Raw genomic sequence first — 14706 nt, 5'->3', positions numbered from 1 at the left:
ATAATAAGTCGAAAATTAAATGGAAAATTATACATTTTTTTAATTAATTAAAGCAATATTTTATAATTACGTATTATGAGATATTATTACATGATCCTGAGTGATACTTATGATAAAAACATTCAAAATAAAAAGTTTTTCTACACCAAGAACAACAAATAAATGCTGCTTTTTTACAATGACATGGTATTTTTAAACGGTCTAATGAGAAACACCCATCATTGACATTAGTAAAAAAATTTCTTGTGTCACAAAGCCCGCTGGCGAACCAGGCATATTCCATCATGTCTCGAAATATTGGCGCTGACAATTGGTGATGAATAATCGAATGAATTTTTATGCAATCCTCTCGGGAATAAATTTCATAATTCTTGTCTAGAAGTTCAGCGGTACTTTGCAATCGTTTGATAAAATTTTTCACTTGACTATAGAAATAGACATCACATGGTTGAACTAACGGAGTACATTTTGGAGGTATAACTTTAAATGTGCATGTAGGCATTTTTTTATCATCCCGAAATATTTCATCATATAATTCTGGCTTCACTTGTCCTGTCCACGAGTCAATAATTAAAAGAAATTTATTTTTTTGAACATATGGCATTAAACATTTCTCTAGAAAATTTTTATAGAGAGTAGTTGTCAGTTTTCCTGATTTTGATGATGTGACAATAACATTTTTGTATTTTTTTAAATATTCTTCTACGTTTTTCTTTATTCTTGGCCCAAAATCACCTGTAGGCTCTTGCAAACAAATAAAAACATGTGGTAGTAATTTTCCAGATAATGTTATGCTATATTGTGCAGTATATGAGTGTGACACCTTGGTCATGTCTTGTACTTTTGCAAACACTGTTTTGCTTCCTTTTTCCGTCAGTGTCCTATTAAACATTGATTGGTATTGACATCCTGAAAATATGAATTTTAAAAAATCTAATGATTAACTTCGATTAAATTTAATAATGGAATAAAAAATAATTAGTTTACCGTTAGAAAATTTATATACCTTTTTGATCTGTATTAATAACGAAGTCACTATCGAAGTTAGATATCAATTGTTTTGTTTGAATGCGAAACATTTCTGCAGAGGCGATAATTTCTGGCATGGTGTGAACTTCTTTGTCTGTTACAAATTTTGTAATTTTGCGTTGACGAATGTTGTGTCTTTGTTTAAATTATTTTACCCATGGGTCGGACGCTGTAAATTGAAGATTAGGAAACTGGCTGGCTGCAGCTAAAGCCCATTGCTGCAAATTTCGTGTAGTCACTTGTTGATAATTTTGTCTTGCCTCGACGAAGCGGTCATACGTCCAAGAATCAATCACATGATATTTATCAAATTTAGTTCCACCATGTTCAACATCTTTTTCCCATACTTTCAAATGATTCATTCTCTTCAAATGACTACATCCATTTTTTTGTAATGTCTCTAGTTTCCATGAAGGGTGAGCTTTTGCTATGTTTAAAACTTTAATTTTATATTCCAGAGGAATATAATCCATCATTTTTTGTTTTTTTTTTTCATCTGGAACATAGTCATCAACTGAATTATCTTCTACTGCTTCAAAATTTCCGTCTGGGCATTCTTCTTGAGCATGAATCAATTCTTGATCGCTTACGAACTTCTTTTTATTTAACATATCTAACGTATTATCATATAATTCTCTACCAATCAACATAGCATCTTCAGATAGAGTGTCAGAAGATGTTTTTGCAATTAAATAACTTTCAAGAAGTAAACCTTCATAATACACTACTCCATCTTTTAGCCGTTGCTTCGATAAATCACTATGTAAGGATGTATCAGGAGTGTTTTCATCTCCATGAGAAGAACTGGCTTCGCTTGATGACATTTTATAAATTATAAAACAATTTTTAAAGTAAATTTCACTGCACAAATACGTCTGTTCGTGTCGAAATTCAGAAATTAACTGCTATAGTCAAGCTTCTGAAAAAGTGGTGGGACTAACATAGGTTCAAGGACAACAACATGACTATTCTTCCGGTGGGCCAACAGAGCTCGAATCGATGTACAGTTTACAATAACTCGAGGACAAGAATTATTGTACCCTCATACCATATTCGACACTTCTTATTGTCTGGCGCAGGTATATATTTTTCAGTTAAACTTATAATGAATATGAGAGTTATAAGAATTATTCATGAATTACAAATATCTCATGATATACACCGTAGATAATTTATAGAAATGAAGTTGAAAATAAAAAAATATTTTATTAAAGAATAATTTAATGTATCAATTATTTACCTATTAATATATTATAGTGCTGAGTAAACTTTGAGTGCGTTTTTCTCAGCCATTTTTGAGTATTGCATTTTAGTATTTCGGAGGTAGTATACCCACATGGTGTACTATCACTGCGTCAAAGATTATCCAAATCCGTTTCCCCAAGGTCGTATCCTCCCCTTGTTAGTTAAATAATTTGTGTTTTTTAAAAAATATATTTTTTCAAGTTTATATATGTATAGAACTATAAGACATAAGATCCACTGTTTTACGTCTGACCGATCGTAAAAATTTTCCATCTCACTCGAGTTTCACTGTAAAAATTTTTCCATCTCACTCGAGTTTCTCTGTAATATAGACACATGTGCTGGAAACTTAAATTTAATACATCAAATTTTCATTTTATTAAAGACGTTTCAACTGAGTAGTTGAGTTTTTAGTGTCAACTTAAAAGGTTCAAAAATCCAGCATTTGTGAGTTTTTTTGTGAGTTTTTGTGTAAACTGTAAAATACACCAAAGAAAAAAAAAATGTATTCACCAATCGTCGCTATAAGTGAAATATTGAAAGAAGATTTAATTCGTGAATTGCGAGTTCGACATGAGATAAAAAAATATCTCAAAAAAGGTGGTGTTTGGCAAGACCAATCACTGTGATTAAAAAATTTGTAGGAATTATATAAAAACAATGATAATGCTAATGTGGAATTAGCATGCAATTTAATTGTTATGGACAGAGTGCCAATAATATGGAGTCGGCATTATTGTCCAATCCCGATAAAGTTATTTGACGGGATGGATTTTTCAACTTTGCGGAGAAGCGTTCACTGGCAGCGTGAATGGCAGCGAACTACATATGAATATCTACTAGGATATAGTGAAGATGGTGAAGATGAGATTGAAATGGAAGACTGCTTCCGCATCCGAGATATGTTTGAGTACAACGAAGAACATGTAAGTATTTTCTAAATTTTAATAAATAATAATAAATATAAAAAATTAACGAGCTAATTTTTTGTTTACAGTATGACATGGATTGCGCATACAGCTTTCACATCCGAGAGATGTTCAAGGATAATTAAGCATTTGTAAGTATTTTTTTTAAATTTAAAAAAATAATATTAATAAATATAAAAATTAATAAAAAATTTTTTTTGTTTACAGTAATCATCATCGTTATCATCATTACCAACATGACATTTTGCCATCATAGGTATTTTATCATCATCATCATGGTCATCATGAGAACTTCTTTAAATAAATAATGTTTTTTTCTTGTAATTAATTAATTAATTAATTAATTAAATAATTTAATCATTCTTTCGTAAATTTAAAAAATAATTTTTTATAAGTTTATTTGTAAGTTTTAAAATCTTTCGTAAGTTTAAAAAATAATTTTTTTATGTTTTAAAATTTATTTGTAAGTTTTTAAAAAGTATTGTTATAATTTTTGCAATTAATTAATTATATCCTTAGCTAAAAAAAATTGTTAAATTGATTGAAATAATTTTTACTTAATTTAAATAAAGCTATTTCTTTTGTTTATCTATTATCCAAAAAATAAATATTGATGCTTTCGTCTTCAGAAAATAAATAATTAATAATAATAAAATATTTGATCGTCAGCGAGTTTTTTGAACCAAGAAATTGTTAATTAAGTAAAAATATTTTTTTCTCAGTGTACATGTGTGCAGCGGGGTAAGAGTGAGCAGTCCCATACGTATGGGTCTGCGCACTTACCCACTGCGCACACTTACCCCTCATGATTCTATATTTTGTAAATTTAAAAAAATTTTTTTGTGAAATAATAAATTTTTTTTATTATTATTATCCTCAAATTATTATTAGTAGAAATTATTATTAAATTATTATTAAATTATTAATAGAGTAATGAATAAACTGCATGAGGAAGAGAGAGATGGTTATAGGTGTTACATTTCAAAATAGTATCTCTCTCTTTCTCTCTCATTTAATATATTGATATCAAAATTCTTCTAAAATGTTTACATTACATTACAATTTAATCGTCCCTTATAAATTTCGTCTCAGTTCATAAGTCTTCTGCTTGGAGTAAGCATCGAATAAATTATAATTTTTTTTGCTAAAAAGTGATATATTGTTTTTTATAACTTTATTCGGAAAAAAAGTGAAATATTTATTTGTGAAAAAAAAATGAATGTAAGTTGAAAATTTTTAATCTTCATATATGAGTTAAAAAAAAAAAACATTTTTTTTCAAATATTTAAAATACGTTTGGTACCTTCTCTAGAAAAAAACTCCTCCAGTCAACGAAAAGCCAACCACCTCTACAGTGCTATCTACAGCTATCTCCAGCTAACTTTACAGGAAACAACCTAAAAACCACTCAAATCACTCCAAAAAACTAGACGCTCCTCCAAGTACAAACATATGTATCAGCTTCATTAATGTTAAAGGCTTTAAAAATTTTCAAGAATTCTTTGATGAAATCAAAACTAATTTTTACTGTATTTCAGAAACTTGGGTTACTTCATCGATAAAATATGTCCCAGCATATCTTTCAGACACAATCTCTATTTGGTCACCAGCTACAAAATCACATGTTACAGAAAGAGGAAACAGAGGTCTCGGCATTATATCCAGAAAACATCAGCTAACATTTATCACGAAAAACGCAGACTGGATCTTCGTTAAAATAAATCTAGACAAAAATCAAGATCTTATTCAAGGAACACTATACTTCATGCCAGATTGCCATCTCTCGAGTAAACTAACTGAGCTTAAACAACTAATAGAAGACATCCAGCTGAACGAAGAAAATACCCTTATCATCATCGGAGGAGACTCAAATGCACGTATCGGTTTTAATAGCTATGTTGACCCAGACTTCCTAGAAGGCTCGTGCCTTTACGCTGAGAGGAAAACGTCAGATCTCTTTACCAACAAAAACGGAAAACTCCTTGAGGCATGCATGAACGAACTAAATTTCATTCTACTCAATGGTCGTACCCCAGGAGATATCCCAGAAAATGCTAAAAAAAATTAGGACGACGGTTGACCCCAAAGGCCATCCCTGCAACTTCCCGCTCATTTTGTACTTAAGAACATGTAGGACAGAGAATATTCAAATTTTGGACAAAATACTGAAACGCTTTTTGACCAAGTAATTTTTGAACAAAAAAACATTAAACTTGGCAGGAGTATGTTAATAATAGTCTTTCGTAAATTGATTCTTCTATTTTTAAATTTAATCATTGAAAAAAAATAACAAAATGATAAATAAATAGGTAAAGTTCGCGCGTAAAACTGCCTTATCTCCGGGCCCATCATATATTCAAGTAAATAAACTTTACTATAAAGAAATTACTCATAAACTTACAACCAATATAATCTTTGAGATTGATTTAATTTTTTGGTTGATCTTTACTTTAGTTTAGATTACTTATAAGACAGAATTATTAAAATGCAACTAGGTTTGAATAGAAAACTAATTATCAACAAAAAATTTCATTTACTATAGTAAATAAAATATAGTTTAATTTTTTTGAACAGTGTTGGGAGTATTGACAGTCAGCCTGATAATCTTCAGTGCATTTTATGTGTTTCAAATAAACAATCCGATATATTCAATTGGCATTTGTTATCACTAGTCCAAACTGAATTACCGACAACAAATTGTATTACATGCTCTTAAGCGCTCAAAATTACACATTACGTTTTTGAGCTCTTCGAGCTCACAAATATGATTTTTGTGTCATTTTGAGCTCTTCGAGCTCACAAATATGATTTTTGTGTCATTTTGAGCTCTTCGAGCTTAAAACTCTAATAGCAGTTTAATAAAACACAATTTTTTGAATTTTTAAACGGCAATAACTTTTGAATGAATGAACTGATTTTTACACGATTGGCGGCATTCAACGCAGTTTTTAAAGCCCCATGAAGAATCTTTAAGTTTAAATCGATCGAGCCAGGAGTTTCGAAGTAATTCCGAAAAAACACTTTCTTCGGTTTTCTTTCGACAACGATAACTCACGAACGAATCAATCGATTTTCACCGGGCTTGCAGTGATCGGCGTGGTTTTTTAATCGTAAGAGCTGATTAGATTTTAGAATTAATCAGTAAAGCCATTTAAATGTAATCCAAAAAAAACCACATTTCAAAAAATATTTTTTTGTAGTTTTTTTAAGATTTCTCCAAATCTACTGGCCCAAATTGGTCTAAAGTGTATTCAAAATCTAAGTTTGGTCAAACCCTTTCGAATGGCGCCAACCGCGATGAAATCGGTCAAGCCGTTCAAAAGTTATAAAAGGGTTACATACATACACACACACACACACACACACACACACACACACACACACACACACACACACACACACACACATACATCCATACATTCATACATACATACATACATACATACATACATACATACATACAGACACACGGACATCATCGCGAAAACATTCAGGGAAGCTTCTTAGGACCTCAAGACGTCGAGATCTGATGAAAACTCGATTTTCGAAAAATAGGGTAAAACCAATAACTTCCCGATTTTTGAAAATAATATATAATTATATATATATTTAATATAATAAATTGTTATTTTTTTTTTATTTTATTCTTCTGAATTTATTTCGAGTAATTTTAAGAATTTCGTTTATTTTGCTGTTCTATTTTTAACGACGAGTATTTCAGCATGGCCCGCCGCCCTGAGGAAGAGGTAAGAGCTAGCCGAAGTCGCAGTAGTAATTAATTGGAGATCATTCTCCTGGCGCCCTTTTTTTTAATAATAATTCTTTTTTTTAGTAAGCCAAAATTTTCGATATAAACGGTGAGCCTGGCTTGGTAAATCCCCGGGTCAGGCAAAACCCCGTTATAGTCTATATGAAAAAGCATGCATCCAAGTAAAACTGGGAAGCCAATTTTCGAATATGCTCGGGCTACAGATTATGCTATACAAAAATCCAAAACGGCAACTGGAATAGTATAAGCAATAGGAAGAAACGCTAAAAACAACGCCTGAGAACCCACGGTAAACCTGTTCAATGCAATGGTCGGCTCAACAATTTTTTACGCCTTTCCAATCTGGGGTATAAACTACATTGACAAAATCGAAACAGTCCAAACAAACTTCTTCAGAAGAGTCCTAAATCTACCTCAAAGCACTCCCAATCCTCATCTAAGACTCGAACTTGGCCTTCCGAAACTTAGCCTCAATGCCTACAAACTAATTCTGAAGTTCCTCATAAAAATTCTAGAACAAGACGAAAATAGCCTGTTCAAAATATGTTTTATTAGGCAAGTCGAACTACTCGATGACCCCAGAGGACTAATCGGAAATAGCAAATATAACTGGGCTGCCTCTCTCAAAAAGATACTACAGAAAACGAACATCACCCATCTATGGGGCAACTGGGATGCGTCGACCTGGAAAGCAACTCTGAATCCAACGTTCAAAAGAGTTGAACAAGCTCTCAAACTTGAAGACATAGGGGCACTAGCGTCGAGTTTTAGTATGACACTGCGTCGAGTCGCCACATATCCAGGCCAAACAACTATGCCTAGAATCCGTAAAAAGGATTCCCCCCCCCCCTTAAAACAAAAAAAAAGAAAAAAAAAACATACACACACACACACATACATACATACATACATGCATACATACAGACCTACGGACATCATCGCGGAACATTCGGGGAGGCTTCCTAGGACTTCAAAACGTCAACATCCGTTGAAAACTCTATTTTCAAAAAACGGGGTCAAACCAACTTCTCGATTTTTGAAAATTTTCAATTTTCTTAGCGAGAAGTTAAAAAAGATTTGAAACGATTCAACCCATGCAAAATGTATATCTATATATTTGTCGTTGAATCGTTTTTAATTGCTCTGAGCCATTTCGAATCGTTTTGAATCTTTTTTCTTAATAAGGGTGAGTAATAATCTTAACGATCAGATGTCAACTTAATCTGGAATTACAATAAATGCTATTGTTATACGATATTTGTAAAATATTGAAACAATAGTTTATGTTTCATTTTTTAGTTGCCATAAGGCTTTAATGTCAACCATACCACTACAAGAACCATTAGATAATGTTCTTGATATCGAAAAAATAAATCAAAAGAACATGTGACTTATAGTTTATGTAAAATTTTTCTTATTTAAATCGTTTTAATATTATACCTTAATCCTTTATGTACCGTTAATATTCCACTTTTTGTCGCCTTTGACTTCTATCAACCATTGATTAATAAATTTCAAATTGGGTTTGCCAAAGAAAAGTTTTACTCCGTACACACTTTTATTTCGTTTATTTTTGAAATCATTGTACATTTGCTGTTTTGTAAGATCTATTTGAATATTTAGATCTCCTAACGAAATACTAATATTTCTTGTTCGAATGATTTACTGATCAGCAATAATTTGTGACGGTCCCGTCACAAATTTGTGAGTCCCAAAACTATTTTGTGACAGAAACCAGTTAGTAAATTACTAGTTAAAAGACCATTGTACATTTTTCATTCATATGTTTTCAAATTGCTGAACGAGTACAGTTAAAACTCACTTTAGATAACCATTTATTTAATCACAACATCTCCTCTAAGGGCAGCTATTTTAAAATTTTATTCCATGATCGTTCTAATGTATTGTTATCGACACGGTTCCATGCATCGATCATCATTTGATAACATGTGTTTAGTTTTAAATTTTTTATTATGGACCTTATAGAATCCTGATAATCATCCTCTAAAATGATGTAGCGTAAAAAATCTCTACGATAGATTCGTTTGAAATTTTCTATTACACCTTGATCCATAGGTTGTATTATTGCAGTCACATTCGGAGGTAAATATTTTATTGTAAACGAGTTATGAATAATATTTAGGGTAGAAGCCGGTGGATGACATGGTGCATTATCTAAGAGAAGTAAGACATTACCTTGATTATCATTTAGTCCATGAAATTGTTTTACCTGTGGCACAAAAGTTTCTTTGTACCACTCCGTGAATATTTTTTTATTTATCCACGCTTTTCTAGCATATTTATAAACAATTGGCATACTATTCAAAATTTTGTGATTTTTTGATTTCCCTATGACTAATAATGGCAAACGATGTGTTCCACTAGCATTCGCGCAAACAAGGACGGTCACAGACTCTTTTGAAGTTTTGAAACCTGGCGCTGCAGATTCATTCCGTAAGACTAATGATTTTGATGGCAATGCCTTATAATCTAATCTTGTTTCATCAGCATTATATATAAACTCTTTCGTGTACTTGTTCTTATTAATTATATCATGAAGTGTGTCTACAAACGAATTAGAAGCTTTCACATCTGCTGATAGTTTATCTCCACAAATTCGTAGTGACCTTATCCCGTGTCGAGATTTGAATCGTTGTAGCCATCCGCAACTTGCTTGAAAATGTGTCACACAATTCGAAAGTTCATGAATAGATTTCGCTTTTTCACGTAACAATGATCCCGAAATCGGTTGTCCAGTTGATCGTTTTTGCATAAACCATTTGAAGACTGCTTGATCCATGCCAGGATTTGTTGATTCTTTCATTATTTTTCGTGATAAATTTCCATCATTCTCGCAGAGTCTTGTTGAATAGTCAATAATTTTTGAAGAATTTTTTTTTATATCAGAAATTGTAGACGTACCAACTCCATACTTAAGAGATAAATATTTGCCACTATCACCATTATGAATACTCAAAATAACATCTAGTTTATCTCTTAACGAAAGAACTTTGCGTTTACGTTTTTTGTTCATCATTTTTTAATAAAAAACGATAATTGATATTTTCAATGGGTTTTAAATATTTTTATTTATTTTGTGTAAGTATAAATAGACTTTTCCCAAATTATTCAGACTGACAAGTGAATATTCTGTTATATTTGATTACACTGTTACAAACCATTCATTGTTGAAAATGACTTCTTTGATAAGTCTGACTAAGCAAGAAATTAAGTCAATATAAAAGAGTTATTAATAAGTATTGAATAAGGAAGTGATATTTTATCAAATGACTGATATAAGACTTTTTTAATTTCTACTCAAGATATATATATATGAATTTAATAAATAATGTACTCCCAGCATGTTGACTTCTATTACACTTATAAATTCAAAAATTATTCATTTACTGATGTTACTTAAGGGGAAACACCACTGTGGCTGTCGAAAAAAAAGGTGATTTTCGGGAATTTTTTGACAGGGAAAATAATGGAATTTGGGGATCGGATTTTTTTTATTTTATTAAGGGTACATTTAAGATTATTACCCTAAATTTTAATTGAAAAATATTTAATTATTACAAAGTTATTAACAATCTTGTAGAGCGCTAAAAAAATTTCCCTCTCCATGGTCGGTTCGATAACTCAAAAACGAAAAACGGATCATCTGAAAATAAAAAATTAGGAAAACGGTTGACTCTGACGGCCATCCCTGCAACTTCCCGCTCATTCCATACCTGGGCACTTAAAATTACATTTACGACGTTTGTGAGCTCTTCGAACTCAAAAATACAATTTATATGTTGTTTTGAGCTCTCTGAGCTTAAAAAGATAACTCTTCTATGCTTTTGAGCTCTTAGAGCTCAAAAGTTTGATAGAAGGTTGATAAAACACTATTTTTTGAGTTTTCAAACCGCAGTAACTTTTGAATGAATGAACCGATTTTCACGTGGTTGGCAGCATTCAACGCAGTTTTTTAAGCCTTATGGAAAATCTTTGACTTTGAATTAATCAAACTAGAAATTTTGGAGTAAGTCCGAAAAAACACTTTTTTGGGTTTTCTTTCCTGCACGATATCTCTCGAACGAATCAACCGATTTTGACCGGATTAGCAGCAATCAACGTGATTTTTCAAGGTTAACCCTTTAATGCTCTGGAAGCGCAATGAATCTCAGTGTGAGCTGTTAGGGGAGAGAGCCAATCATAGTCCGTTATGCGGTTGTGTGAAAGACAGTTTAGTTGTAGTAATGCGTCCCTTTCTACTACTTTTCTAGCCCCCTCTCTAGAAAAAAGACTATAGCTTTCTCACTTAAAGAAAAAGACATATGACTTGAATTAAGAGTGGGGATTTAAGGCCGAACATTAAAGGGTTAAGAGCTGATTAGTTTTTAAAGTTAATCAATAGAGCCGTTCGAAAGTTATTCCGAAAAAACCATCTTTGAAAAAATTTTTTTTACAGTTTTTTTTAGATTTTTCGAAATCTATCGGTCCGAATCGGTACAAATTGTATCCAAAACCTAAGGTTGGACAAGCCCTTTCGAATGGTGTTAACCGCGATTGAATCGGTCGAGCCATTCAAAAGTTATGAGAGGTTTACATACTCTCATACACACACACACACACACGCACACACACACACGCACACGCACACACACAGATGGAAGGGTGGAACGGAAGAGTATTGCCTGGTGGCGACCCTAGACATCAGAAACGCATTCAACTCCGCCAATTGGGAATGCATCATGCAGGCCCTCCAAGAGAAGAATGTACCAGAATACCTTCTTAAGATCGTAACAAGCTACTTTGAAAATAGGGTCTTGAAGTATGACACGAAGAACGGTCCGAGGGAGTATGATATTACTGGAGGTGTACCACAAGGTTCAGTCCTAGGCCCGCTCATGTGGAATATTATGTATGACGGTCTATTAAGACTAACTCTGCCAAGAAACGTCAAACTCGTAGCATATGCAGATGACGTAGCCGTAGTGATTGTTGCCAAACACCTTGACGAGATAAACCATATGTTCGATCTCACTTTTGAGCGCGTTGATCGGTGGATGGACGCAGTGAACCTGCAACCGGTGCAACACAAGACTGAGGCAGTGCTTATTACCAGCAGAAAAGTGGTAGAGATCATTAAGCTGAAAGTCGGCGAACAAGAAATCACATCACAACCTTATATCCGATATTTGGGAGTGATGCTTGATGCCCGACTCAACTTCAAGCAGCAAATGGAACATGTCAGTGCCAAAGCGTCAGTAGTGAGGGCTAGTCTCGCACGACTGATGCCGAACGTCGGAGGCCCAAAACAGAGCAGGAGGCTATTATTGTCATCAGTAGTCATATCGGTGCTCACTTACGGAATATCCATTTGGGCCGACGCATTAAAGACGCAAGAATCATGGAGAAAGGCTGGACCAGTATATCGACTGAGTGCCCTACGAGTAGCTAGTGCCTTCCGCACTATATCAGAAGAAGCAGTGTGCGTCATTGCTGGAACCCTACCTCTTAGAGTTCTAGCAGAGGAAAGGCGGGCCCTTTACCAACGAAAAAGGTTAACTGCACTGAGCCTTGAAGAACTTAGAATTGAAGAACGGCAGAAGAGCATAGGCCGATGGCAACTACAATGGGATGCTGCAGAAAAGGGTAGGTGGACGCACCGTCTCATACCTCGGATCGACATTTGGCTTAACCGGAATCACGGTGAGGTCAATTACTATCTTACGCAGATGTTGTCGGGACATGGGTGTTTTCGAGAGTATCTACACCGCTTTAAGCACGATGACTCTTCGGAGTGCCCGTCCTGCCCAGGAGCTGCTGAAGACGCGGAGCACGTCTTCTTTGTATGTCCTCGTTTCGATCCACAGCGTGAAGAACTGGAGAGGATCCTGAACCAGAGAATGCAACCAGATTCACTAGTAGAAGCAATGTTGTCATCAGAAGCTGCCTGGAACGCTACCAACACGTTTGCAACAGAAGTCCTTAAAGACTTGCGTGCCACCGAAAGAAAAAGAGCAAATAGCAGAAGATAGAAGGAAGGTAGTAAACACCTTGGCCACCAGAAGGAAGAGCAGTAGCTAGATCCTCCCTTCACGAAGTAATGCCTGACGGCGGTTTCCATGAGGGATTAGAGGAAAGAAGGAAAAGGGGTTTAGGGTTTAGTGGGTAGGGGCGTTAGTGTCGAGTTTTAGTATGACGCTGCGTCAAGTCGCCACACATCCAGGCCAAACAGCTATGCCTAGAATTCGTAAAAAGGATTCCCCCCCCTAAGATAAAAAAAAAAAAAAAAAAAAAATACACACACACACACACTCGGGGCAGAAGAGATACTGCTACCGGGCGCGTCTCCCCGAGCGGATGGGAGAACGCTCGCTGTCCTTGGATGATACTTAATCTCTTAGTTGATGAGGTACAGCGGGTAGGAGCCAAGTAAAATAACCAAACAAAATACGCTCCCGTGGACAAAACTCCCCTTTAATGGGTTGGTCGCACTAACTGACCTAACAAGACGATCGTTCTCTGATGTGACCCACTGGGAGTGACCGGAACCTGTATCGTAGTTTCCGACGATGCAGGCCACGGCTGATGTGAGCTTGCTCTACCGAGGTGTAAGTTGCAGCAGTGGATCAGGAGCCAGCCACTTCGGGCCTTGATCAGGAAGTACGAAGTGAGTGTTAGAGATCGGAATCTTCACCGCTCCGAGCGAGTCTAGTCCGTCCGTGTATTCCGGGACTGGCTAAGTGTCGGCTAGGCCTCAGGGAACTGGGGTAGGAGTACTATCTCCGAGGGTACACCCGTTCCTAGTTATGGCAACCCGCTCCACTCCGTACGATGCGCTGGTAAATTAAAAAGTATGAGTAATGCACAGGAAATAAACAAGAGTGAAAACGGGCCCCATGCCCAGCAAGACGCACTGCTACTTAGTGCAATGATGAAGAGGACAGATGCGCTGGCACATCTGGAGAAGCTAGTCAGTGGACTGCAGGACTTTCTCCAAACCAAGCAAAATGTCCACAAGGAGATCAAGTCGAAGTCGACGAAAATCTGCAATGCCCTGAGAAGGTTAAAAAAACTGGACCAAGAATGGCAGGAGATCCAACAACAACACGGTAATATCGTGATGAAGACGATTGTGACAGCGGTTTCACCAGCAAAAGCCGACACGTTTGTCGAGGAGATGGACACAGGTGGCGAGGGTGACGTCGAGTCAGTTGTCGAAGACGGAGAGGAAACTGGAACTGATATCAGGCCCGGGAAAAGGAAAGAACGAAATTCCCCAGACTCAATAACCAGCCGTACTAAGAAGAAGAAGGACCTTAAACCAAGTCCCCCGAAAAACGCGGTAACACAGAACGGCGGAAAAAAGGAGGTGAATGAATGGCAAAAAGTCCAGTCAAGGAAGCCCAAGAGAAAACAAGCAGTAGAAAAGCTCCAGAAGCAACCGCCGAAGGAGTCCAGGCCAGAGCCTAATCGGAAAGAACCGCGCAAACGGATCAGGCCGGACGCACTGATCATCCGCCCCGCAGAGACGGCAAAGTATGCTGAAATTCTGAAGCGAATAACGCAGAACGTCCCTGACGAACAGGTCCGTACTACAGTGGATAAGATCCAAAGAACTAGGACCGGGAGCTTGCTGATTAAGCTTTCGAGGAAGAGCGCTGACCGAGGCCAAGCCTTACAGAAGACCATCGCGGACATCCTCCAAGAAGACGCGAAGGTAATCTGCAAAGGGCCACA

The 14706-nt window shown here is 35.5% G+C and overlaps 1 protein-coding gene across 1 annotated transcript; it reads right to left on the bottom strand.

The window, feature by feature from the left end:
* Positions 1–8523: 8523 nt before the first annotated feature.
* LOC123270704 (jerky protein homolog-like) lies at positions 8524–10211 on the bottom strand. Its single transcript, XM_044736863.1, has 2 exons — positions 8795–10211; positions 8524–8689 (listed from the first exon to the last, which is right to left on the bottom strand). Exon 1 carries the CDS (start codon positions 10007–10009, stop codon positions 8840–8842), a length of 1170 nt encoding a protein of 389 aa, XP_044592798.1. The 5' UTR covers positions 10010–10211; the 3' UTR covers positions 8524–8689; positions 8795–8839.
* Between the last annotated feature and the right edge of the window lie 4495 nt (positions 10212–14706).

Source organism: Cotesia glomerata, linkage group LG8 (assembly GCF_020080835.1).
Source record: "Cotesia glomerata isolate CgM1 linkage group LG8, MPM_Cglom_v2.3, whole genome shotgun sequence".
NCBI classification, from domain to species: domain Eukaryota; kingdom Metazoa; phylum Arthropoda; class Insecta; order Hymenoptera; family Braconidae; genus Cotesia; species Cotesia glomerata.
The sequence above is the reverse complement of the archived record's forward strand: the minus strand, read 5'-3'. Positions and strand labels throughout refer to the sequence as shown.